This window comes from Anabas testudineus, chromosome 14 (genome assembly GCF_900324465.2).
Source record: "Anabas testudineus chromosome 14, fAnaTes1.2, whole genome shotgun sequence".
NCBI classification, from domain to species: Eukaryota; Metazoa; Chordata; class Actinopteri; order Anabantiformes; family Anabantidae; genus Anabas; species Anabas testudineus.
In genome coordinates, this window is record NC_046623.1 from 2,250,863 (window position 1) to 2,278,159 (window position 27,297).

Consider the following 27,297-nt stretch of genomic DNA (forward strand, 5'->3'; position numbering starts at 1 on the left):
TAGTGCAAAAACGATGTGAATCCCCTACCTTGGCAGCAATAATCTCAAACGAGGTACTTCCTGTAGCTGTGGATCAGACCTGCACATCATTCAGAGGGAATTTTAGCCCATTCTTTCTGACAGAACTGCTTTAGCTCTGTCATATTCTTTGGACGTCTCATGTGTTGCTCTCTTCAAGTTGTTCTCTGACTTGGCCACTCCAAGAGCAGCTCTTTGTTTTTCTAAAGCCATTCTATTGTGGACTTGCTTTGGTGTTTTAAGTCATCCCACATTGGGACATTTTCTTCTCCCATCACCCAACTTCTACAAAGTTTCAGCTGACATATAGACAATCTCACATTGTCTTTGGCTGTCACTCGGAGTTGTATCTTTACCTCATTGATGAGTGTTTGTTGTGCTCTTGGAGTCATTTTAACTGGCCGCCCACTTCTTTGTAGAGTAGCCACAGTCCCAAAGTGTCTTCATTTGTAGAATGTTTGTCTAACTGTAGACTGGTGAAAGTCTTTGAAATCACTCTTTCCAGCTTTATGTAAATCATAAATTCTTGAGCGTAGATCCTCTAAAAGCTCCTCATGGTAAGGAATGTCTCACATAAGCATATTCTTTTTGCTGAGCAACCTCAAAAAGTTTGAATGTTTTTTTGTCTCTAAACTAATTTTCTAAACAAGACTCCAGGTATTCTAGCACCTGACTCCAGTTAGCTGTTTTGAGGTCATTATTCAAAGGGTTCACATACGTTTTCCACTCGCACTATGAGGTTTTCTCAATAAAGACATGAATTTTAGGAACATTATATTTGTTGATACTCTTGACTTAGATGAAGATCACATAACGTTTTATGACAAATTAATCCAGAAAACCATGAAATTCCAAAAGCTTCACATACTTTTTCTTTCCACTTTAAGTACAAGTCAAATTTCTATCTAATCTGTTTTTGTACATTTCTCAGCTTACTTTTGAACCTTTTTTTTTCCAACAGGTGATTTGGCGAATAGAGCTGAGATTAGAGGACCTGCCACATTACTGATAACCAACGCCACCCGATCAGACACAGCCAAGTATCGTTGTGAGGTCACTGCTGCTGGTGACCATAAGACATTTGACGAGATTGTGATTAACCTTGTTGTAAGAGGTACTCTGCTTCACCTGTATAATTAATTCATCTTTGTGTCTGAGTGTGTGCGTGCATGTGTGTTTTAAGCCTGCAATGCATGTATTGTTAAAGAAATGAGACAGATATGTTAAAATATGATAAAGGTTCTTATGAATGAAGAAGACAAGACAAGGCATTATTGTGCTGTTAAAATAGAGACCTTGCATAGTGATTCACACTGTAGTTGCTGTAAGATGAAACCGTGTTGTAGGTCGCACCAACCCTTTGGCATATACATGAGGATGCGTTATGACCAGACCTGCCCAGCTGCAAAGGCGTGTTCTGGGCTATAAGAGGAAACCTCTGAAACTGCATCTGCTCTGAATTACTGTTCTAAAGAAAGCGAGCGCTGCGTATGTTGGTGGCGTTTTTTGGCACAAGCCAAAAATTGTGTCCAGTCCTGTCAATGCAGTCGGCCTAGCAAACCTTAAAGGGTCCGTCAGGGCGACATTGTATTTTTAAAGCATCAAAGTCAATCACGGGCCTGGCAGCATCATAGAAGAATAGTGTCAGCTTTTTATCACAGTGATGCTCACTGAACATAAAACTCATCTCAAGTGAAGACTTACAATAGTGACTATGATCATATGCTTTCTGTCACTACAGTAAAGCCAGTGGTGCCAAAATGCAGTGTCCCCAAATCCGTGCCTTTTGGGAAGTCAGCTGAGCTGAGCTGTGTGGAGGAGGAGGGATTTCCAAAGTCTCAGTACCAGTGGTTCAAGAACAAGGAGGCGATTCCCGAAGACCCAAAGGCCAACTTCAAGTTTTCCAACTCTTCGTACACACTCAGTGCAGAAACAGGAACCCTGGTTAGTATATGTGTGCATGTCTTTGGACAAGGACATACATGAGCGGCAAGGGCGGGGCAGCAGGGATGGTGGCCTGACGCCCAGGGGTGGGGGCAGATATTTTGGGGAGACAGTTGATGGTGCGAGAGGGCTTGAGCCACGAGGGGAATCTGCTGTCCTCGTTTGCACATTCCTCAATTCTCACTTGCTTTCCAGCTACAGCTCGGTCTGCTCGATGGCTCGCCTGGAACACTCTCCTGCCAACCTTGGCGTTGGCCTCTAAGATGTGACACAAACTACATCGGGTGTCTTCATAGGAAACTCTAGTGCAAGTGTTGCAAGTCACAGCTAATGTTTTTTTTGTACCTGTCCTTTTTTAAACTGTTATCTTTAGTCTGTCCACATATGACACAGATCATTCCCATCTGCCACTCGCACGTGAGGAAAAAATACTGGAACCAGTCAAACTAATAGAGTAGAGTAAACTAATAGAAGTTAAAAGACCACAAATATCTGATTTGTATTATACTACACTGATTGTTTTTGCAGTTTCTTTTTATTAAACATTAAACACAATGGTAAGTGCAGTGAGTTTACTACACACTCTGTGTGTAATTTTAAAATGGCTAGTGTATTCTAGTACCATAAGCATGTCCAGTACATGTATGTTGTCTTGAGAATGACAGCAACTGTAACTGGGGCTAGTCTTGATGTAAAGTGTAACTCTGTATACACTTTCCTTGCTGCACTCTATCCCAAAAGACCCGGTCTGATATCAGGAAAGAGCACACTGACCACTCAGTGCTCACTACTTTAACAAACTGTTGCCTTAATCTTATTAAATTAGCTCAGTTATTCTGTCATTTTGTGCTTTTTCCTGTGCAGAAGTTCATTTCAGTGAGAAAAGAAGATGCAGGCGAGTATTTCTGCCGGGCAAAGAATGATGCAGGATACTCTGAGTGTCTACCCCAGGCGATGGAAGTCTGTAAGTGCGTCTCAGATATTTTGGAAAAATGTATATTCTTTGTGGTGATGAACATCATCATGTGACGTTGTGTCATTAGAGGAACTATTGATCATCCTAACCAGATGTCTGTATTTAATTATCACAGATGATATTGATGTTGTGGGGATTATACTGGGAGTGCTAGTAGTGGTCACGGTGCTCTTGTGTATAACTGTGGGGATCTGCTGTGCATACAAGCGAGGCTACTTCTCCAGCCAAAAACAGACAGGGAACAAGTAAGACATCAAGATATACATAAAACATCAACAAATACACATACTCCTCTCTAACCGACATGAGCAGTCATCCATAAAAACATAATGTGCTTTGTGTCCCTTAGTTACAAAGCTCCAGCTAAAGGAGATGGAGTGGACTACGTCAGGACAGAGGATGAGGTTTGTAGAAAACATCAGTTGTATGCATGTAGTTCAACTGTCCAAGATTTTTAAGCTGGAGTTACCAGAAAATTGTCTCACATAAATGCACATTTTGAACGACATCAACTCGATTTAGATAAATGACAGTTAGATTAAGTGCAGTTTTACATTAAACAAGAAAGAATCGGAATTTTTGTTGAAAGAATGATTCAAGTGATGTGGTGGAAAAAAATGTAAAATAATGGATTCAAGTAGTTTCTGGTATTCTTTATTGACACTTAGAAGAAGCACAATGAAAGGAAATGTTATGTATGAATATGAAATCCCATTTTATAGAGCAGTGAGACAGACACAGACGTCTGCTGAAACACAAAGGAGACATTTTCCACATTCTCAAATATGGCTTCTGTTTGTCTGGATGTTCTCTGCAGGGGGATTTCCGACACAAGTCGTCATTTGTGATCTGAGAGGGGTGCGGATGACGAGGGCCATCGTGCTGAGTGAAAGACATGACATGTGGGACTGCGCTCCATCCACACTGTCTGACTACGGAGCTGCCACAGTTCATGCCCTGAGCTCTCAGCATGACTGAAACCCAACTACTCGAGTTTGCCAAAGGTGACCAGACTTCACAGGACAACAATATGTCAAACTTTTAAACTAATAATGACTGAGGAGGATTTGTCCACTATTATCTGGGCGGGGCTGAATTCTTTAGCTAAATTATGGAGTTGTTACTTTACAGTTATTGCATGTTTTAAACAGTAAACAAGGCGGAGGAATGGAAACATTTGTTCTGCCAGGTAGAAAAGGAGCTTTCTCTCCTGCAAAGCAGTCTATCATGACACGTTTCTACTGTAAACTTGTAGCTTCAAACCTTTTGTCATTTGTATAACATTTCTTTTCTACTGTTGAAATTTGTCAGACTATTTTTGATGGAATATATTTTAAAATGCCTATAGATAAAGGTTTACTTTTTTAAATATTTGTAAGATACTAACGTGCTTTTTTTTGTTTTGTTTTTGTTTTTTTCTTCTCTTTTGGTTGTGGATAACAATATGTAACACTTTAACCACTTTTCATCAAGCTGTAAACATTTACACCTTTGGGTTAGCATATCAAGACGTGGTTCCTGGATCGGCGGTCTTACATATTTAATTTGTCCAGTTTGTGTTGTGAGAGACTTCCATGTTAATGTTTGTAGATAGTCTTAGTAAGAGGCTTTAAAGAGTGCCAGTCAAATGCTGTGAAACACTGTAACGTTACACAATCAGTGCTGCGTTTTCTTCTTTTTAAGTGTCCTTCTATGCTTGATGTTAATCTTGTATATATTGAATTTTCTGTCCAGGAGTGTTGCTGTCAAACATATGTTCAGTATTACACTAGAATAATAATAAGAATAATAAGAATAATGAGAAAAATAAAACAGGGTTTGTAAGTTAACCTTCCAGAACCATCTAGAGTTTAAATTAGACATAGAAGCAGATTCCAATGTGAAAGCCTCTGAATCCTAAATAGAAACTAATTGGACAACCTGACGCAGAGAACACAGACCTCACCGGTAAAAGCTGTTATCAGGAGTATCAGGTGTTATGTGAAGCATTTCATCACCGAAGCCAACAGCATCTGTGAACATGCTCCAGCTCTACACAGTCAGGTGAAAGCACAGGAATCACAACGCACAGTGTTTGACACTGGTGGATGTTTATGCTGAAGTGTTTTCATACTGGTTTTGCTTTATTAGAGATTAGATCTTATAACACTTCTAACCTTTAGTTGTGACTAAATGTCTGAAAGAAAGCTCATCTTGTGCTCATTCCTCTCAGCAAAGGACTGACCCGACACTTGAGTGTTACAGTTAACACACAGCTGGGCTCTGGAGGGTTAACACTTGTACTCGATGTATATAGATTCTCTCTCTCTCTCTCTCTCGATTATGTAAGGGGGTGAAAAGAAAAGTTCCAGTTTGAGGCGATATGAAGCTCTTTCCATTTGTGAGGCTGAGAAAAGTTACCGTTTGATCATACTGTGTCATGAAGCTCATGTTCAGCATGGTCAAATGTTAACTGTACGTCAGTCGTGGTAGAGACGATCTGCCCAACATTTGCACGTAGGACGTTGTCAACACTACTACTACCAAGAGAAAACACTGTACAGGGAAAGTACCGTGATCCCAGTTGAATGACCCCTCTAACAGCTAGTCTTCAGTACACGGTGAGATACGGGGCACTGAGCACACAGGTGCATGACCTCCCTCTCCTTCCACACAGATTTCATTCCTCTTAAGTGCCTTCTGCCTTCACAGCAAGTCCAGTTTCTCCGCGCTCTCTCCCACCTCTACAATCAAGCAAAATGCTTGGCATTCATGTAACCACCAGCATTTGAGAGGAATGATGTCACTGCAAATATCCACCTATACATATCTGCAAATTTGTAAATAGTGTTTGTTGCTTTTTGTTCTTTGTAGAGTTGAAGGTGTAGACATGTTGAAGTGGACATAGAAATATATTAGTGCCTAAATATAGTGGGACTTGTTTCTGGTAAAGACACTATCAGGCAAATAAAAACAACGGACATTTATATGAACTCTGGTTTATAAAAGATACGTTACATTGATTTAGTATATGACCTTTATCCAAAGTGTATTTACACCGAGTAAGAGTAAGGCTTTTGATTTGTAGAGCTGTGTATCATCCATTAACAATCCAGTCGCTGCTTTTAGAAAATAAAGTTCAAATGTCAGATGCTCAGTTTTCCCAGAAGTGTCGTGCAGCTTTAACGGAGCTCTGATCATTCACGTGTGTTGAGCTTTTAATTAACCAGAGTTCATCCAAAGTGTCAGCAGGAAACCAATAGGAACTTACGATGCTCACCGTTGTGTTGACGGTGCTCCACTGATCCAGCGCTGTTGAGTGGTTATTGACTGAGGACTGGCACATCATGTAGGAGAACATGTTTTTCTGAACCACATACAGAAGAATGTCCATTTAGGGTCTGCTGGGGTTGTTTTTGTTCATTTTAGAATCACTACTTGTGATTAATAAACTCACTTCTAATATTAATGAAAACTTGTGTTGGGCTGGTGTGTGTGTGTGTGTGTGTGTGTGTGTGTGGTGAGGATTCATCATGTGCACTGCCACTCTTTCACAATTTCTCTGATTCTTCCAATCCCTCCTCGTCCACTCTGGCGTCTCCCGCTGTTCACAGAAATCCCGTTCAGTGTGAAGGTCCATCAAATATCCCACTGACAGCATCTTTGTTGATCTAAAGCCGTAATCTATTAGAGGGAGTTAAGCCATTTCCATTTCCAACAGCTTGCTTGTTCCTTTCGGGTAACCGTGCCAACTGGCAGCAAGTTCCTGGATAAAGAGCATTATAATCAATCAGCTCAGCAGGGATCATATATTGTAGTTTGCAGCAGAGCAAATGGACACGTTTATTAAATTGGCAGAGAAATCAATTAAAGCGTGTGTGTCTCCTGTTTGGCTCGTCACAGGATGAAGTACAGTTAATCTGGAGGCTGACTCACTGGAGAAAGTTACACAATATGTACTGTATGAGAGGCTGTCAGATGTGGGTTTACTGGGTCTTCCTCCCATCATCCTACTCCCACACAGCAGAGTGTTTCTCTGAGCCGTGTCTCTCTCCATATTGATACCATGTGCTGCGTTCACAACAATCGAAGCGTTTGATTCAGTTGTCTACACAGACAGGACACGGTGACGGCCACGGCAGCATGATGGTAAATAAAGACTGAGGTGGAACAGTGCACGTGCTGAGTGTATGAAGAACACGGAGTCAGAATAATTAGAATCACATTTGCACCACAGAATCTTTAGCACTGAAGTTTATTTTTACAACCGTCTGTGTGGATATACGTGAGTTCCTCTTTACAGAAGCAGTGGTAGATAACTACTATAAGTACATTTATTCAAGTAATGTGCTTGAGTAACATTATTAGATACATATACTTCATTGAGGTATTTCTATGGAGTTTTAAGTTACTTTTACTCGACTACAGTTCAAAGGGAATTGTCTTTTTACTTCACTACATATAGTTGACAGTTACTAGTTAGTACTAGTTACTTAACAAACACTCATCAGCCAATAAATAATGAGATGTTATGGATGGAAAAATCAGCTGCACCTTTACCAGCTGCCACATTAGTCATGCTTACACATTTGTGCCTCAGTATTCAGGAGTTAGTAATGTGGTTCTCAGGATTTTATAAGCCATGCTGCATAAAAGTACTTCTGAACGCACAGCTTTTACTTTTAAAAGTAAAGTAAATAACTGTAGCACTGCTGATTTTAGTCAAGTAAAGTTGAATTTGAGGATTTCTACCACCAGGTCATGCCTGTTTGAAGGTCATTTATGGACATTAGACAGTAGAGAGACTGTGAAGCTGCAACATTGGCTGATTTATCAGTCTAACCCTAAGATCAACAGACATTATTGACACGTTGACGGTTTTGGAGTCAGTTCTGGGCAGTGATCAAATACAGACAGAGCAGAGGCAGACGCCACAGAGAGCAGAAAATCCGAGTTGACAGTAGGATGTAGCCTGTTTAGAAAATCCCACAGCCTGACATGATGAAGTGACACATTGACAGGATATTTGTGAGCATCTGAGCGAGGCTCCAGCTGCACCTACTGCTCTCAACCCTACATAAATAATTGGTTTCAGTCATTTCAGGACAGCTAGAAGGCCTCAAAGTCTGAAGTCACTGGTCCAAATGTAAGAGTGACACTCTAAGATGTCCCAGCATGCTGTTGGGCTGTTCCAGGACTTTTATATATTTATTTCTTGCTGTTTTGTGAGTAGAAACCTTTTTAACTTTTCCATCATATCACCACTTCAAATCCCAAAGAGTCAAAGGGTCAAAGAAAATAGAAAACAGCAGCATGGGATTTTTTTTTAGATGTGGAAATGTGACATAGTGAATAATACCACTAAATATCAAGAGCTTAAAAGCAAAAACCTCCTGAACTGAGGTTGAACTGAGGCCAGTGCTCTGTCCCGCTGTGATACCACAGCGCCCTCTAGTGGCGCACCAGAAGTGACAGTGGGAAGGGTCAGAGTGCACGCTGGAGCTCAAATCCTAAATGATCAGTTCTACTAGTGTTGTCTTACTGGGACAGCACCGTGTATCAAAATGAGATTCGGTTAGCTTGTTCCACACACACACAAACAGTGATCCTGTTTGATCAACAGGCTGTAAATTGTTTCCCCCCCCCTCACATCACATCCATAATAGAAGATCCAACCTATATCAAATTAAGAAAGGCATGTCTCCACATGTTAAGCTATTGGCTTCATGCGTGTGTCATTTTATTTCTGAGATACTGGATATATTGTGTCATTTGAAGTTCCTCTCCACCTGGAAGTCTTCACTCCGGGCAGCACAGGCTCAGCGCACTGCTTCTGCCTGTTGATACTGCGCCAAAAAGTGCAGACAAATTGTTACGAGAAGAGATAACGGAGTTAAAACAATCGTCCCTCTGGTAACGTTGCGTTGGTTTCGGCATCAAAGTGGAGTTTGGCTCAAACTTTGAACTAAAGAGAAATAAAACAGAAACACACAGAGTCCGTGCTTCACGTGACTCGACGACGCATGCGCAGTGAGCCGGTAGTAACTCGGAAATCTTCAATAATCTGCGAGCTGCTCGTGTTGAACATCTGACAGAAAAGCAGCAGAGAAACTCAGACAGCACCATGAGCTTCTTTGGTTTTGGTCAAAGTGCGGATATCGACATAGTTCTAAATGACGCCGAGACGCGAAAGAAAGCTGAGCATAAAAGTGAAGACGGCAGGAAGGACAAATATTTTCTCTTCTACGACGGGGAAACGGTGTCGGGGAAAGTGAACGTTACGCTCAAATACCCGGGAAAGAGGCTGGAGCACAACGGCATCAAGATCGAGTTCATCGGCCAGATAGGTGAGCGGCGGGCGGGCCTGCGCTCCGCGCTGAGCCCGCTGACACAAGTAGCCTAAGTGTGACAGGGGACGGTGGGACGGTAGCTAAACACCCGCATGTGTGCGTGTGTTTGTCGAAACGGGCCTCAACAAGTGACGGGAGGTGACCCCGCGCGGCGCCGCGACAAGTGACGGGAGGTGACCCCGCGCGGCGCCGCGACAAGTGACGGGAGGTGACCCCGCGCGGCGCCGCGACAAGTGCCACTTTGAAGTGCGAGGTCTCGTGACAGATGCGGGTTCAAGCTAACGTCAGCTGACTCGTACGCCATTGGCTAGCCGTACCGTTGACCTTTGACCCTTGTTGTTTATAACGGTCAGATTAGAGCCGCGCTGCTCCAAAGAAGCGGTTTGATAAAAGCTCAGGGGCTGACTTTACTATTAATGCTAAAAGGAATGACTTCTACACGGAATCTTTTACTTTACATGTTTGAAATGCATTGCATGCTAATACTTTGATGGGAGACAGTTTACAGATACCAATACACATACATTGTACATTCTAACAAAATAAGGGGGCATTTCTGAAAGAGTAGGTCGCCTTTACGTGGTAAACCTTTAGCTGTGTTGGAGATCTCTAAGAACATAAATATCTCAGTTGAAATCTGCAACTAAGTGCACAAAGCTTGCTCTGTGTCACCCTGTGATTCAGTCTCACTTTAACTTAAGAAAATAGAACCCCTTGTTTAGTCCAGCTACAGTTCTTTTGCAACCTTTTAACATTTAAATAATAATTATTTATAAAAACAATCATTATAGTTAAGATCAGTTACACACATTTTGCAACAATAGGAGGCTCCTCCCACTTAAATCTTACCCAAGAGTTTTAATATGAATGCGTCTGAAATGCTTTTCTCACTGCTGCACTCCTGCCTATCCTCTTTTCCTACTTGCCGCCATTTGTCTCCAGAAAGAAAAAGCTTGTGCAAATACAGTGGATGGGAGAGAAACCTCTCTTTCTTCTGTCTCCAAAAGATTGTTTAAACAATGCTACAGATGTACTTTTTGGGCCCAGTAACGAAATAACAGGTCATTATCTGACTAATAGAAGCTGTGCTTACAGTCATCAAACGAAATCTCGGCTGTTTGCACCGGTCAGCATTAAATAACAAGCTTGTTCAAGTTGTTTTCAGAATAAGTAGAAATGCTACACTGCAGCTGTTTGATGCTTTCAATGTGTCTTTTCCAGAGCTGTACTATGACAGAGGAAACCACCACGAGTTTGTGTCTCTCGTCAAAGACTTGGCTCGGCCAGGGGAGCTCACACAGTCACAGACGTTTGACTTCGAGTTCACACACGTGGAGAAACCCTACGAGTCTTACACTGGTCAAAATGTCAAACTGCGGTGAGCTCTACTGTGTTTGTTACAACCTCAGGTTTCACTCACTGACTACTAGCATGGCTATATAATAGCTTGAAAGCTAATTTTTGCATATACTTTCAGCTACTTTCTGAGGGCGACAGTAGGGCGGAGACTGAATGACATCAGCAAAGAGCTGGATATTGTGGTCCACACACTCAGCACCTACCCTGAGCTTAACTCCTCCATCAAGATGGAAGTGGGGATTGAGGACTGCCTGCACATTGAGTTTGAGTACAATAAATCAAAGTATGATGTGTTTGTACAATAATCTGCTAAAACCTAACTCCGTGTTTCTGAGTTCAGTCTTTTAGATGACAATTTTACCGGTTTCCTTCCTGTTTGCAGGTATCACCTAAAAGACGTGATTGTAGGAAAGATTTACTTTCTTCTGGTGAGAATTAAGATCAAACATATGGAGATTGACATCATCAAGCGAGAGACAACAGGCACAGGACCCAACGTCTATCATGAGAATGACACTATAGCAAAGTACGAAATTATGGACGGTGCCCCAGTCAGAGGTAATAAGTGTTTTTGCTCTTGACTGTACTGTACAATAAACAGTGTTGCTGTTGTGATAGTTGCTTCGTCTTCATCTGTTGCACACTAAATCTTCTTCTTGTGCTGCAGGAGAGTCCATCCCCATCAGGCTGTTTCTGGCAGGCTATGAGATAACGCCCACCATGAGGGACATTAACAAGAAATTCTCTGTGCGGTACTACCTCAACCTGGTCCTCATTGATGAGGAAGAAAGACGTTATTTCAAACAGCAGGTACGCTGACTGCACTGTGGCCTCATGCTAGCTTGGAAGTGGTGTTGCATAATGAATCTAATCACAGTTGTCATGTCAGCCTGTGTGACTATATAACCACAGAAGAAATATAAAAATAAATATATATAAAAAAAAAAATTATGCATATGTGGACATGACAACATATTCTGGGTTTGTGCACAGTTTGCTCATTATCATCACCCCTAATAAGGAGGTCAGAGACCAGCCAGTATCAGTTTAGGCACTGGAGTGTGTCGTGCATTTTCACGTGGCTGCCCAGTGTGCAGTGTTGCCAATATAACTCCTGTGCCTCTAGATTTAGTGACTTTTTTTTAAAGCGACAAATCTAGCAACTTTTTGGCAAGACACTAAGTACTTTCACTGAGGTGAGTCCCTCAGATTTGTCAGCAAGTTTTCTCTCCTGTTCATGAATTCATTTCAATGTTTAGATGTAGATAATTCATTTTATATAATTTCTTCATGTTCTGTATTTTCATTATACTGTTTATTATAACAGAATCTCAATAGTCACAGTATGACTTTTTCATCAAATCGTTTAGCTGTTATCTGCAGTGGTTCCTTGTGGTCAATGATGCAACAGATGTAAAGGTTTTGTTTTTGTCTCATCAATTCCTTAAAATGTACATTCCGAGCATCCTATGTCCATTATACAGTTTAACCTAGACCTACGACATTTATTGAAATTAATGAATCAACAAAAAATTTATTGTGAACTCTTTAGAACATCAGTTTATATTTTTAACTGTTTTTTGAAGGGCCAGATTTTCTACCGTACAAGCTTTGTTTAGTCTTATTGGAAATTAATGGAAGAGGTTGACAGTTTGGGAAATGCACTTGTCTATATTGTTGAAAACATCTCAAGGATAATCAGTGGAAACAGGATGCACCGGAGCTGAAATACAGTACATGGTTAGATTAGAACTAAGTGACATATGTAAGAAAGTCTAATTCTGTTGCCAGTCATATGATTTTCTTGTTAGCTCAGTAGAAGTGAGAACCAACGACTGGCCCATTCCTTTATAATGTATAACCTGTATGTCATTTGTGTTATATTGTTGTAGGAGATCACTCTGTGGAGGAAAGGTGACATAGTGAGGAAGAGCATGTCTCACCAAGCTGTCAGCGCCGCACAGCGCTTTGAAGGCTCCTACAATCCAGAGAAGTCTCAGTCACACAGCAATGCAGAAGATGACAGCTAAAGCCCAGCATGCACTTCACCCCGTCATAGTGAGTGTCTGAGCAAACATGGTGCAGAAATTGTCAGCAAAGTATGAGTGTGTATATCATTTGTTTGCATTGAAATAGAACGAGCTGCAGTGTTCTTGTTTTGTTTTTTGTTTTGTTTTTTTCTAGAATGTGAGAATGAGTGAGTGACAGTCTTTAAAATACGACAGTGTTTGTCTGTCAAGGGAACATACATTCAAACCAGGCTTAGACTGTAGTCATTCTGAGTGTTTGTTTTAGCCACCTTGAATTACCAGCTGGATGAAGTTTTCCACATTTAAACTGATTAAACAAAATCAGCTAATTTCTCTCTCATAAACAAACTGCACAGAATTATAGACTTTAAGTGCTTAACTTAATTTTTTGGCTTTTATTACACATTTACTCAGTAGGTTAAGATTCACCCTTTAGATGCACTTAACTATGATTCGCAAATTATGTTTGACTCATATCTTGAATTCACATACATGTATGAATGTGCAGTATTAGGCAGAGAGCCACCTCGGGTTTATTTCTAACAGAACCTTTCCTTCAAACTGCTCACTTGGCTGGAGTTTCTAAGAAAAGGTTGGTAAAAATGGATCTTCCAGTACATTTCTGCTTGTTTGCTCACTATAAATACATATATAATGCATTCAATTTAAGATTATCGTATTGTCCCTTTGCACCCCAAAATGAGCAACAGCTAATGTCATTTGGTTTTAATAAAAAAAAAAAAAAAAAAAGTTTCAAACGATGACTTTTAGAGAATACGTGAAACTACAGAACCTCAAAATGCGCTAAATGAGAAGAAACACATTTGCATATTTGTAAAAGACAATGAAAATATTTTCATACATTCCAATGCCGTGATTGGAAATATGTATGAGTACAGAGTATTTATTTTTTAAACGAAATTCAATTTTTATCCAGCATTTAACATGTTTGATGCATCAGCTGTGGTTGTGGATCAATGTCAGGTGTTGCCACTGCTGCTAAAACAAATGTGGCACTTGTGAGCACTGTGGGATATTCCTCCCTATAGTAGTAACAGTCTCTGATAGTTGCTCTGTTATTTGCACTATGATCTCTTTCAGTTTTTTCTGCTCTCTATGCTTTTCATGGACTCACTGGACTCATAGTAAGATTTAGAAGTTGAGTAAAAGTCAGACTCCACTATCCCCAGGCGTCGCCACACATCTAATATAGACAGTATTACAGCTGTGATTAGTGACAATGCTGACACAGAGGCTTGTAAGACCAGCCTCTCTGTAGGCTGCTGAGACTCAATGTCCTGATGGTTAGTTAATATTGTGCCTAAGGGTTTTTTGCCAAAATATTCAGTGCAATACTAGAGAACAGTTGCTGCAGTATACTGCTACACCCTTTCTTCCCATTAAGTCCATCATGTAACGGTCACTTTTAAATAAGTTAAATGGGTTTAGTGTAGCAGTGGTTTCATGTAATTTAGATTTTTTTTTGGGGGGGGGGGGGGGTACACATTCATATTGAGCACTAAAAGTTAAGAAATCTAAGAATCACAAACAAAGTATATTTTCTAGAAAAGCATAATGGGGGTTTCTGGTCAGACAGAATAGATAATTGAGGTTCTGTGCCATTCCATCTGTCTAAAATATATTTGTTGCATACCAGAAAACAAGAGTGCACTTGTGAGTACAAAGTGAAATAGTGAACCTGAATCCCAGCACTTATTGCATCGTCCTTGAATTGCCCTTTCACCTGACATGCTTACGCTGTGCAACTTTTAAAAATCCATCACTGTCTATCATTAATCTTGTATACATTTTAATTTTAGCTTTTTTCTTAAAAGACATGTCAAATTATTGCTCCTGATGTCATCTAGTACCAGACTGCTGTTCAGGTAACTGCTAAAATAAAGAAAACGCCAACCTAAGGTGTGTTGAACTGAGCCAACAAGACATTTTGACTTAAATTCATGTAGCTTTACTGGAGAGTCTTTTTTAACACATCATTCATGGTGATAGAAATTGCTGCCTTATGTGCCATTCTACAGTCTCTAGTAAAATGTTTTGAATTAAGGGACTGTATTAAAATTATTTTGGTTGGTAGAGGGTCTGAACCTTAAGTTTGGTTAAAAGGAAAAAAAATCACCTACATAACCCTTTTAAATTACAACCTACAGCCTCCCTAATTTGTTGATTTAACCATGATTTCCAGCTTTACATAATCATTTTTGCCAAACCCCTAATCACGCATTGAGAGTAACATTAGTTTAGTTAATGCTTTATAAATGTTTGAGGGAGAAAGAAAATGGGGTGGACTAATTGGTTCGTCAGTTGCTAGCATGCCTATACAGTTGGTACATTGCCATTTTAAGGCCCATTAACAGTTCAGCTGTGAAATTTGTGTGAACGAAGCAGGTCAAACGCTGTCATCACTTTATGGTGAAACACACTCTGTGGTTCAGTTCTATTAAACTATAAAGATCCACATCTTCTGTTACTCTAGAATGCCTTATTAGTCCTTATAAATACTAGCCTTGTGGTTGTAGACGAAAGGCAAAACCAATCTGAAAAACAAAAACTACGATTAAATTGCATGGTAAATACTAGAAAATAAACCTGATAGAAATACATAATGGATGTCCTTTGTGGCACACACGAGGTTTTGGTTAAAGTAGTGTTATACAATAAACCTCACAAGTAACAGATGGGAGAAAAAAAAACTCAGACCTGGAGAATGAAAGATCCTACTCTGCTGATCCAAAATAATTAGCTAAAAGAAAAGAAAACTCCCTCTGTACCGGCCTCACTACAGAACCTAATGATTTTCCTACAGTCCTTAAATTGAATCGAATGTATTCCACGTTATTTCCTTGCCTGTTTATCCTTTTATGTTTGTTTTTTGTGGCTACTTTCACTGACGCTTCACTGAAATCTGTTGAAGAAAATGAGTAAAGCAACCAAAAGCAGCTTTGGAATTACAGTATATACAGTATAGTTGTTTTTGTTGTTGTTTCTTCATTTATGTGGCTGTTATTTTACTTTTTGCCAGTACTGGTACAGACATACAGTAGCTGAACTAACCCAGTTATTAACAGACTAGATTAAAACAGGTGAGAATAATGAAATGTACAGTATACTATAATTGCACAATGTAAATGCAACCCGTTTCCTTTTTTGTGAATATTCATGTCATATTTGATCATCCTGTCTATAAATGTTGATGATTTTTTTTTTCGCCTTTTTGGGGGGATCATTTTATATTGCTGTTCTACTTTGCATTAAAAGGGAATAACTGAAAACCACATCTTCTCAGGGCTAAATGCTTGACATATGTTTGTACAAAGTAAAATTCAAATGTTGGTGCCAAATGCAGCCTTACTGTCCTCAGAAAATGCCATATTGAACACCACAGTAACTTTTACTGTGGGGAGCAAATGTTTTCACTAGGTGGCAGGCTTGGATCATTTGTTAAGAAAAAAGTTTTCTGGGTAAATCATGAAGAAAAGTATTAATTTTAAGGCCATTGTTAAATTGACTCGCTCAGTTACTGATGATGAGTAAAGATGTATAGTTTAGACATTTGTACTAAGTGATAACTTATAGTTGTTGCATATGCTCTGCTGTACATGTGTAATTTAGGTCTTCAAGAAAATCCCTGAGTATAGAACGAATAAAAGCAAATCTGTATAGCCTCAGGAGTAAAGGAGTTTTAATATGGAGTGCAGGCACTTTCTTAAACAGGAAGTTACTCTAACCGTTCAGTAGACTGAATTAAAATTATATTGTGGTGAGGTATTACGTAATGAATGTGTGTACTTGATATTCAGGAAAAATGTGTCCTACGTGACTGAGTGATACCATCAAGAAATACAAGCCCCAACAGCCATGTTCTGATGCTGAAAATGCAGTTAAAGACTAATAATTATTATTACTATAATTATTATCCTCTGACAATAAATTGTAAATGTAAACGTCTCCTCTTATGGTAGTTCCTACTTATGTTGACACATCTCTTGAGGGATCTTAGCCCATTCCAATCTGTGTGGTTCTTGAGCATAGACAATGACCTCTTGCCACAGATTCCCAATAGGATTGAGGTCTGGGCCCTGAGAGAGACACACTTGGATGTATGGGTCATTGTCTTACCAGATGACACAACAGTAACCTAAAGCTAGCAGTAGATGTGAAGTGTCAACATAATGTTCTTGTTTCTTTCTTTCTTTCTTTCTTTCACCTGACCAAGGTTACCTGTCCCTGACGCAACAAAACAGCCCCATAGCATTATGCTCCCACTACCATGTTTAATTGTGGGGGATTCCTTCCTTTATGAAACAAGCGCAGCCCAAACAGCTCAAGTGTGGTCTCATCAGACCGAAGCACAGACTTCCAAAACTCATCACCATGTTCCAAATGGTTATGGGCAATGTGCTGTTGTTAGTTTTTCTTGGACAATAACCTTGAAGCCCGGTCTCTCTGAAACATCAAGTCCGAAAGAGGTCAGTCCAGCAACAATCTTCTTGGCAGAGATCTGAAGAGCCTTGTTGACATCTGTTTTTTTTTTCTCTCCAACGTTTTTGCCATTTTTTCACCTTCTAACACACCCAGGTTTGTTTCTAATAGAATACATTTCCTTGTGCTTTGTGCTTTGTAATAATAATGACGTACTTTATTGATCCCCTTGGGGAGAATGTTTGTGGGCAGCTGCTAGAGAGTGCATGTCAGCGCAAATACAGGGTTTTTGTGTCTTGAACTGGACTGGGAATCATACACAACTGTCTATCAACTGAGCTGCCGCCGCCATGCCATCATGACCTGTGATACTGAAACATTATACACAATCTGTATTGAATATTGTAAATGCAATGCTTTGCTGTGCTTTGTAAATATGTGAAAATAGAGAAGATTGTGGTACAAGTGTAGGGGTGACTGACTAAAATCTGTACATCTACTACTACTACTACTACCACCACTACTACCAGGTTAAAATCTTCTAACCTCCCTGCTAGTGTCTCCCTAGAGTTGCAAGAAACGTTTATGGTCGTCTTAGCCTCAGGGTCTTTAGACTGTAGATTTTCTTGACTAGCTGCCTGTTGTAATTGATGTCCAGGCCTACACAAAGACTAAAATGACTTAGACTAAGCACTGTTTGACATCTTTCATAACTGGGGACATTTTACATCAGTGGCTTGCTTTGGGCTACTGGACTACAGAATATGAATATTGATCATGTCGAGCTCTGTTTGTTATGAATTCACTTGTGTCTTTTCTTTACAGTTTCAGATGACAGATATTTTAGAGAAGGGTTTCAAACATGGGGGAACCAGGGGCAAAGACAGATGTGACACTATCCAGTGAGGCAAAACTAGGACCAAAATCTATCTGCCTGCGGTATCAGTGTTATCTAGGATTTAACTGAATCCTCCTCTGAACTGAAGCCCTCAGAAGATCACACACTGCCACTGTGTTAAAACATCTGTGTGTGCATGTGAGTGTCAAATTTGTGAAAAACTTTGAGCCCGCTGTGTTCATCAGACCGTCTGCACCAGCTGCATGCAGCCAAGACTATACACATGCTTTATGTCTGTGCTGTGAGTTGACTGGTGACTGACACCACACCACAAACAGCCTGCTCACACAACTAAACACCAATAGAGAGAGCTAAGTTCACATTCTCTAACATTTTTCATTTAGACTGACATTAAAATGATTTAGAAGGTACGTTTAATGGCTGCACGTATATTTGCCAAGCATTGAATAGGTAAGGGGCCAGCCAACGTTGTTTGGATATTTCAAAACTATAGACCCATTATCTTATGTTTGATAAGGGTTTGTTGATAACAAAGGTGCATTTTATACAATATTATCATGACTGTGGGTGTATTTTAGAGTGGTAACTGTCGTAACGTGTGTAATGTTGCAGCAGTAGTATGTGAATTGGAGAAACGTGTATTTCAGCGGCGCAATCTACGAAATAATAAATTAAAAGTCACTATGCGACATTCAGAATTTCAGCTATTCCAGCGAATTGCACCAACAACCACGTGTCTTCGAAGTGATGGCAGGCAGCCCTCTCCTTGTCCCAGTTTTTCTTGATCGACGCGCCCGTGTCCGGCATTTCCAACAGCACCTTAAGGCGGCACAGGGACAGCGCTGCTCCTCTGCTTCAGTCCGAGGTGTGCTCACTGCTCCGGGAGCTGCACACACCGAGCACAGCCTCGCAGCAAGTTGGAACCTGGAAGAGCGAAAGGCACATTTGGTTCGACTTACATTTCTAAAGTGGGGGGGGGACCTTTTGGGGGAAGATAGTAGAAGTCGTTTTCCCTCAGAACAGCGAGTGAACGCTACGTTACCCGTGAGCCTTGTTGTCCCGGGGGAGCCGTTTCTTTTTGTTTGGGGTAAACCCAACTGTGGACACTGAGCGCGGGCGCGTTTTCTCTCAGCTTGGACAGGGACTGAAAAAGAAATACTGTCAAACACTCTGTTCCTGACGTGTACGAGTCTGCTGGCCTGAGCTGGGATGAGGAGACGATTTCACAGCGGCGAAGCGCCAGACGGAGACAGTGAAAGCTAAGCTCATCTCTGCAGCCAACGGTGGTCAGCGACCACAAAACCCAGGTACTTTGAACTTAGCACAGGGTGCTACATGCTACTGCTGCTCCTTTACTTTAGCACGTCGCGTTATGTAGAGCTGGAGTTGTTTAGTAGACACGCTGTAAATTGTCTAATGTTAGACGGCGCGCATGTGTGTATTGTATGTGTGTGAGAGAGGGTGGTGGTGGTGGTGGTGGTGTGTGTATGTGTGTGTGTGTGTGAGTGAGAAGGGGGTATTGGCCAAAGCGAGAGTAACGTCTCCCTAGCCAGTCCCGGCTCGCATGAAGTTGGCTGTGCAGAATCCCATTAAAAAATAGAGCGATTTAATGCGGCGTTGATTTCATAGCTCCTCAGATATATAGCGGTCATATCTAAATAGTATTACATTATTAGTTGTTGTTCGGGCTGCAGTGCTAGTAGTTGCACCTTCCTATTGATATTCTGTCTTCAAAACCCTTTAATTTGAAATGTTGAATGCTAAATTAGATCCTCAAAGGAGTGTGTGAACGCTGGCCTCATTCTGGTGTTATTTGAGCCACATTCCCAGTGGTCTCCTGATGCTTCGTTCCCGGTATTAGATTACGATTTAATCAGATATTCGGGGAAACCTTTAATCCTTTATTTAACGAGGCAAACCAGCTGCAGACAGCGAGGGATGTGCACATGCACATACACATTCATATCTCCAGTAAAACGGTTGGGGTAATGCCTTGCCCAAGGGCACTTGAAGCATAGTTTTCTCAAGAGAGCCGTTTACCAGTCATCACTGTGGTGCAACGTCTCCTGGTTAGTGTGACTAATAATTAGTTGGAGCAACATACCTCAAAGACCTACTCTATTGCTGTCTCCAACATGATGGGGCTGGAAGAGTTTGCAAGTCATGGGTTGTTATGTGTTTAGTTGTCAGGAACACTGTCCAGTGCACTATGATTTCAGCTGAGGGAGAAAATCATTACAAACTAACTGTTCTTAGAATCAGAAACAGTTTATTGCCAGGTACAGTAAAGGACACTTTACAGCACTAGGAACTTGTCTTGATGTCAGGTGCAGACACAGAATCAAATATATGAAGTCAAGGGGGATACAGAGATAAAGAAAAAACAACTTTCTGGTTATAAACTCCAGCACTAATTAATCTGCTGCTCCACTAGACTTCCTAGCTTATGGTGCTTGATATTATTTTGAGCCACACTCTACTTTCTAGTTCTTAAATAAAGAAATAACCCATTTTATCTTTGGTCTACATGCTAGTGTGCCTACTTTCATTTTCACATATAATTGTTGTGAAAACTAGGCATAAATGCTTGTTCGTGAGACACTATATTTGTAATTTGACTGGTGCCGGGAATTTCCATTTTTCCCTGAAAGAGCAATATACAAATTTAGTGGTGAGAGGGAGCAGTGGTCCAGCCTGTTCTTTTGCAGGGCCAAAGAGCAGGTATTTCTACTAAAATATGATAGTGTGGTATGGAGATCTTTGACTAAGTGGGGAGTTGATCAGTTTGAATGTTGCAATTTCTGTAAAGAGAACTTGTGTCATTGGGTTCCTCATGGCTAGACTATAGAATTATTTAAACAATCCGTTTTCATGTCAGTGGTATATCTTATTGTATTGAATTTTTTAGATAATCAGCAGTAGAGGTCATTGTGACTCTGAAACTCAGGACTGAAACTTTTGCCAGTGAGTGTGTCAGTGAGTATTACTTTTCTATTGCAGTTTTAGAGTAATGGCTTCCACTGGGAGATTTAAGCCATCATTCATATACTGTATAATGATGCTGTAAATGTGCTCTTAGCTGACAGAGCATTAAAGTCAGTTGATTAAATGTTTTGTTCTTCTAAATTTGTTTATCAGCCAAAGAGAAATTTAACAACACAATAAAGTAAAAACACTATTAGTTAGCATAAATTACTTACCAGATGATACAATGGCTTAATTTGCATGACTGAAGCGTTTTACCTGGTGTACAGTATACTAGAGTATGGTTGTCAAGAACTGATACAGTATGATGTTGATACCAAAATCTCAAAAAAGTAACAGCATTTTTGTTTTTATTTTATTTATTTTTTACCAGTACTAAAAGCATACTCATAGGGACTGGAGAATGTGATTTTTATAGCACTTATGAACCCTACAATCATGCTAACTAAAGTTGATTGTAGTCGTTAAATGCAAAGAGAAGAAGGCGTGAAGATATTGCTCCAGTATGATGCTCCAGATATTGCTCCAGTATGTGGAATGGTGTTTGCTGGAGCAGCCAGCGTGGAGATCACCATTCAGCATGTCAACGTATGTGTTAGCACGCTGTACGTGCAGCAGCCTCTGTGGTTGTTTTTGAGCCATACCTCCTACACAGTAGTGCATTCATAGCACACATCAGTTATTTATTATTTTGCATTCTTTTTTTTCCCATATTTTAGGCAGCTGGGCAATGCAGGAGAAATGCCATGCCACCATTTTTATTTTTTGCACAGATTTTAAATAACAGACAGTTGCAGTTTTTATCACTCAATGCATCATCTAACTCTTGTCTAATAGAAGAGCACCTAATTTGATTGGTTATTTTTTTTCTGTGGGATCAGAGTTGGTTTGGAGAATAGCAGAGTTTTAGCGGTAGTTGGAATGGTTATCAAATTTCTGGTATTGTAACTTCCCTATACTGAACACTTAGGAATAATATGATATTACAAGCTGGCATGTACTCCCACTTTAGGTGATTACTATCAACAAACCAGTTCTTCAACTTTGTTTTAACAAATAACTGCAACCTGTTTTAAATAACAGCTGAAATCTGTGCTGTTTGGCCAAGTCGTAATAGCTTATTTACCGATAGTCTCTTAATACAACAATCTTTAGTGAACACAGACGTGAATATGAATGCAGGTTCCCTGCATTTCTACCAGCAGACTTTTCTTGGACTGAGGAACGCCTTTTAGTCGACCCGGACACTGTCCAGCAGAGGTTTGATGAATGTAAACACAACCACTCATAACAAATGTTCCCAACTAAGACTGCTAACATTATCAAAGTGAGGTGCTTGATGCAAGCAAATGAGCAAATCTAATGCTGCTGTTACATGTTTGGACAGACAGCTGCAGCTAAAGGAACACCCTGCAGTGCAATAGAGATGATTTACTGCTAAAGTAACCTCAGGATTAGCCCTGTCTTAACAGTCAGCGGGGAGAAGTAGTTGTAGTTGCTTAGAGTAGATGTAAGTCCTTGGAGGACTGCAGCATATTTTTCACTCCAGTCAAAGCTGTTGCATTGGAAATGACATTCCCATCGGCCCCCACGATACTTTGTCTTTAATGAGAATTAGCAGATGCTTGCATTCTCATGTTCTGAACTAAGATGGTGTACCAGGCAAACACACCTGCTTTGCAACATCATTTTAGTATTGTTACTGTTACCACACTAGCACTAAGCTCACACAGCCCTGTGCCTTTAGATTATAAAAGAACTTCCTAGTAAACACTTTGCCATAGATTTTTATTTTTGCTTGACACTTATCATATAACAACTAGTAATACTTTCAACAGGTATACAGGTAGGTATGGGTAGTGAAATAAAGATGACATGATACATTTTGCCTTGACATGCAAACACATAACCTTTGAATCGAATCAAATACACCCTAATGAAGCTAAATGTGTGAGTGTTGGCTTGTATGTCGAATGGAAACAATAATATTACCAGGTTTATCCAAATAAATTGTAAATAAATGTGAAAATGAAAAGAACAAGTGTATGAAAACACTGTGTGCATTTAAATCAAAAACGGTGTGCACACTGTTCTCTCTCCTGTCATGCAACCAACTGCTTTCTTTTGTTTTCTTGTTACGTACATGAAACCTCTAGCACTCTCAAAAGTCTTATTGTTTCTCTCTGTCCTCAGCAGATGCACACAAAGCCAGGCGTGACCTTTGACCCCAGCCTTAGATACTGACGCATTGTGCAGGGCTTAGTCTCCATTATGATTCCTCACCGCATGTTCATCAATTATGCATAATGCATACGCTGCTGTACTCAGGCCTCGTCCTACACATGCACAGAAGCGCGCACTCTCCATTCTTAGTGTGAAAAAGCATGTTGCTCCAAGCTTGGTGCACACTTGCGGGCCTCCGAGGATGCCGTGACATTCCCAAAAGAGATTCCATTCCCCCGTAAACAATCCTGGCATTGACAGAGACACTGATTAGCAAGTTGCCAGGATATTCCCACAATGGCCCAGCAGAGGATAATGAGATCGGATTGACAAAATGGAGTTCTCATTCAGGACTTTGTTGGCAACAAGTTGGTGTGAAACTATTTGGAAGGGTTTGGAGAAGCCATGCAACTAAAGTTTGGTTCGCTATTGTACCAGAAGTGTAGAACCTCAACAGATTGTTGTGACAAGGTGCTGAAAGCATCCAGTAAGCGCTGGGACCTGTCACAGCTACTCATACCTGAGATTGTCGTTGATGTTTTCTGTCAACAATTTTCCAGCCTTTTCCTGGAGTTGTTGGATGGAAGTTATGCTGAAACTGTGGAGTTGCGTAAATATGTTTTACCTCAGTTGTTAGTCTCACCTCAGTTCTTCTGGTGAACAGTATACCAACAGTAAAGATAAAATACTGTAGATTGATCCTTAAGGGAAATATAGGTCACTGCAGAAATAACAGAGCCCAAGGGAAAAAAAGTTCTCAAGTATATAAATAAGAAAAACAAACAAAACAAAGGCAATTGACACGAACAACATATAATATAAAATAAATATAGCCTTTTTTGAGTAAATTGGCATAGACATTAAAGCAAAACTGATTTCTGTGAAAGATAATTACCAGCAACTTTTTAAGAGATACTGCAGCATGAATAATAATAATCATCATCATCATTATCATCGTTAAGATTTGCTTGTGTTCTTTTTTAATAACTGAGTGTTCAGAATAGTTTTTATCAATATTAAAAGATTTCATGGCCTCTGTTGTCCAGCGGTTGTCCAGCTTAGTTTCTGTGGTGATGGCACCAGTGCTGTCATTATTGTGCTTCTTGTTAAAATGAGTATGTGAACAGCTGTGATATCTATCCTGCATTCCAGTTCCAGTTAGTGATCCGATGTCTCCCTCCTGTATTTTGTCTTTTTTTTTTTTTTGCTCTAATGTCCTTTTGCCGTTTGACCTATCTGGTTGAGGCAGAAAGTCTAAAAATACATTATACAGTAGATATTGTCAAAAATGCTTTTTCAAAGACATGCCAAGCTTTAAATCACCATGAGAGCCCACCCCATGTTCCCCACATGTATGTATGGACTGTAGACAACTGTCGTCCAGTAGTGCAGTGCAATTCAATGCAGAGCTACTAGCTTTACTCAAGAAGTGATATTCAGCTGCTGCAAACACACTCTACAGTGTCATACAGTAGGAGAAGGGGCTTATTGGTCTTACCTGTTAGCCTAAAAACTGTCTGCTCATCTAGTGCCCCTCTTCTTTAAGAGTGCTGTCATTCATTTGTGAATGTTTTAGTATGTTACATTTTTTTTTTTTTTTTTTTTTCATACCAAACCACAGCATACAAAAGATTCAAAGCTACAGCATATTTTTTTACTCTTGTCTCACAGGATGCCTTATGTGAGAGCTTGGCTCAACTTTTGAAGTGAAGACACATATTGTAAAGATTTTGTGAGTGACTAAGATAAAGGTGAGCCAAATAGTTACCAAGTTAAACTTTAACAGTGTGGTGTATTTCTTTAAAGCGAGGGGGCGGACAAACTCCTCTGCCTCTTCTACCAGACTTCATTTATTTGTCTTTAGTTATCTTTTGAAAAGAATTAACTGCAGACCTTTAAGTAGCAGACTGGAGATTTTTCAATCTCATTATTTTATTCAGTGTCCTTGTTATGTCATCTGTTGGCGGGCCTGCCTTTCGCTCATCTTGTTTTGTTCAGACTGTAGCCTGGTTTACTTTTTTCTAGGCTTTGCTCCTGGATGCTCTGCAGCCCTGGGGCGTCAGACACCAAAGGCCCAGTGAGGCAAAACCTCACAGTAGAGTTGTCTAGTGGTTCACACTTAACTGGTCACCCACTTTCCAAAACACACCCACTCCCCCTTCTCCATTCCGCTAATTAGGTTGACGGATGTCATGTTGTCAGGGTATATTAGGGTCAAATCCACATATCGTGTTGTAACAAGACGTCTGTCAGTACTATTATATTAGAATAACCATGTGACCTTAGTTGGTTCACTGACATGTTTTTTTATTTGCAATAATTGCTGAATAGAGAAGAGATCAAATTAAATTAATTATTTACACATCGCGGGGGAAAAAGCATCTGCTGATGTCTCCCTAATGGTTCAGGCAATTTCTTCCTGAAACTGATATTCCAATAAGTTTGCCTTTATAAAATTGTGAATTCACCTTATAGAAGCTGGCCTCTGGGGAAATTGCTTTCAAGAATGTTTTTTCTTAATCAAACACATGTTAAGTTAGTTATTTGTTAAAAATATGTAGAAATGGCTGAACCGACAAGAGTATGTTCAGCTTTTTCTCATTTTTGTCTAAAATTACTTCACATAGGGTAGCAAATGACACTGTGCTTTGATTTGGAAACTAGCAGTCACTTGCCATGCATAATGGCCTTCTTAGCCTAACAAGCTCACTGTGGTAAACACATACTGGTGGTGGATGTCAGACTGTAGGCAAGGCTGTAAATATTGCTTGTCAAATTTTATTGTCTATACCATTACAAGCAGAACACCACCAGCCCAAGTCACGTTTCACTTTAAGTGATGTAGTTTTCTCTTCTGCAGTCTTTTTGTGCTACTGTTCACAGTGTTTGTGCAGGAGCTAAGACACAGGGACATAGACAAGAAGCTGTGTGCACGATAGCCACCAAAGCCACTTTTCAATGGTTTCATATGGTTTGTTGTATGATTTAATTCATACTGAGCTATTCGTCCTGGCTCAAAGTCTCTATTCAGTATGCTTGATGGAGGTTCTCAGTGATAGCTTGCTCCTAAACAAATATAATTGTGAACAGGCCTCCAACCAAGGTCAACTAAACAAGATTCACCTTTAATAGTTTGAGACATGTTTGACCTCCAGATAATGATGGTACTGTTTTCTTCAGTGCGTATCTAAAATGCCATGTGAATAATGTTTATAGACTGTCCAGTTCTGGTTGAACAGCCATTGATTTCATTGTTACAACAGAGCTGCAGTGGTTGGCAGCAGTCAGAGCTTTTCACTTCCTTATCATGTGGCAGACAATATTAAACTGTCTGGTCATTGAAGAACATTGTCTCCCCCTGCCATTCTTTTGTACTCTGTCTTTCCTATTGAAAGAACCATTTGTAAACTGCTGTACTACAGACCTCTCAAAGACTTTTCAAGAAATATATATTTGCTGTCCTACATGAAAGCTTTGACCTACAGTATAGGTTTACATAATACAGATGTCATCAATTGACATATTGATGCAGTTGTAGACAGTGTCATGGCAGCTGAAGGGCACTCATGCTACCTAATAGTTTTAAAAGTTTAACACGATGTATCTAGAACTTCCTGATTGTGCAGTTGTGTATTTATACCAAAACAGTCGATGTTAGCCAAGTTAGCTGTTTAGCATTACTGTGCAGCTAATGTGACTACATTCAACAAGCTCACCCAGTAAACAAACAAGACAAAACACTCACACGCACACACACACACACACACACACAGTCAGAATCCGTCCATGTATGAGCTTCAGTCTTGAAGTGCATCCAGCAGCCACGAACAGTTGGAACTTCAAACGAATACATGCACAATTTTTATATTTTTATATTCTGACCGCGTCAGTGAGGACAGCTCCGTTGAAAACAGAGTGAGCCTGCTGCAGCAAGGAAAAACGGCGGTGCACTGCAAGTTTTCAGCTGAAGATGTTTGGCCTGAGAGTCTACTGCAAAAATGACCAAAATGTGGATTTTGCATAATATGGGTTCTTTAAAGAAGTATGTCAGCCCAGATTTAAGGCCAAAAGGCAGTGAAAGTTTTGATAGATATTGACAGTTACACTCCACATCTGTGAGTGAGAATGTGAGAA

At 40.2% G+C, this 27,297-nt stretch overlaps 3 protein-coding genes across 6 annotated transcripts in view; all 3 read left to right on the forward strand.

Moving 5' to 3' along the window:
- The window catches only part of LOC113170870 (junctional adhesion molecule C-like), a gene marked incomplete at its 5' end in the record, with an annotated part of 31,221 nt that extends 24,835 nt beyond the window's left edge, over positions 1–6,386 (forward strand). Inside the window, 6 exons of the mRNA XM_026373174.1 lie at positions 980–1,132; positions 1,760–1,962; positions 2,827–2,926; positions 3,054–3,183; positions 3,288–3,342; positions 3,756–6,386. Of these exons, the coding sequence (XP_026228959.1) occupies positions 980–1,132; positions 1,760–1,962; positions 2,827–2,926; positions 3,054–3,183; positions 3,288–3,342; positions 3,756–3,791 (677 nt within the window). The remainder of the gene's footprint in view (positions 1–979; positions 1,133–1,759; positions 1,963–2,826; positions 2,927–3,053; positions 3,184–3,287; positions 3,343–3,755) is intronic.
- Positions 6,387–8,936: 2,550 nt separating this feature from the next.
- On the forward strand, positions 8,937–16,339 carry vps26bl (vacuolar protein sorting 26 homolog B, like). The gene is made up of 6 exons (XM_026371927.1): positions 8,937–9,264; positions 10,489–10,645; positions 10,745–10,909; positions 11,009–11,184; positions 11,294–11,436; positions 12,519–16,339. Exons 1-6 carry the CDS (start codon positions 9,042–9,044, stop codon positions 12,654–12,656), a joined length of 1,002 nt encoding a protein of 333 aa, XP_026227712.1. The 5' UTR covers positions 8,937–9,041; the 3' UTR covers positions 12,657–16,339.
- Positions 16,340–18,809: 2,470 nt separating this feature from the next.
- arhgap32b (Rho GTPase activating protein 32b) overlaps positions 18,810–27,297 on the forward strand; it is an 87,532-nt gene continuing 79,044 nt past the window's right edge. For all 4 annotated transcript variants that reach the window (XM_026372036.1, XM_026372037.1, XM_026372038.1 and 1 more), the window contains exon 1: positions 18,810–19,262. The gene's annotated coding sequence lies outside the window, so the exon portion shown is untranslated. The remainder of the gene's footprint in view (positions 19,263–27,297) is intronic.

Excerpts from the sequence above, each read along its gene's own strand:
- vps26bl (XM_026371927.1), top strand. The coding sequence starts at position 9,042 with ATGAGCTTCTTTGGTTTTGGTCAAAGTGCGGATATCGACATAGTTCTA. Across the intron at positions 9,265-10,488 it reads CGAGTTCATCGGCCAGATAG|AGCTGTACTATGACAGAGGA; the intron begins GTGAGCGGCGGG and ends TGTCTTTTCCAG. Across the intron at positions 11,437-12,518 it reads GACGTTATTTCAAACAGCAG|GAGATCACTCTGTGGAGGAA; the intron begins GTACGCTGACTG and ends ATATTGTTGTAG.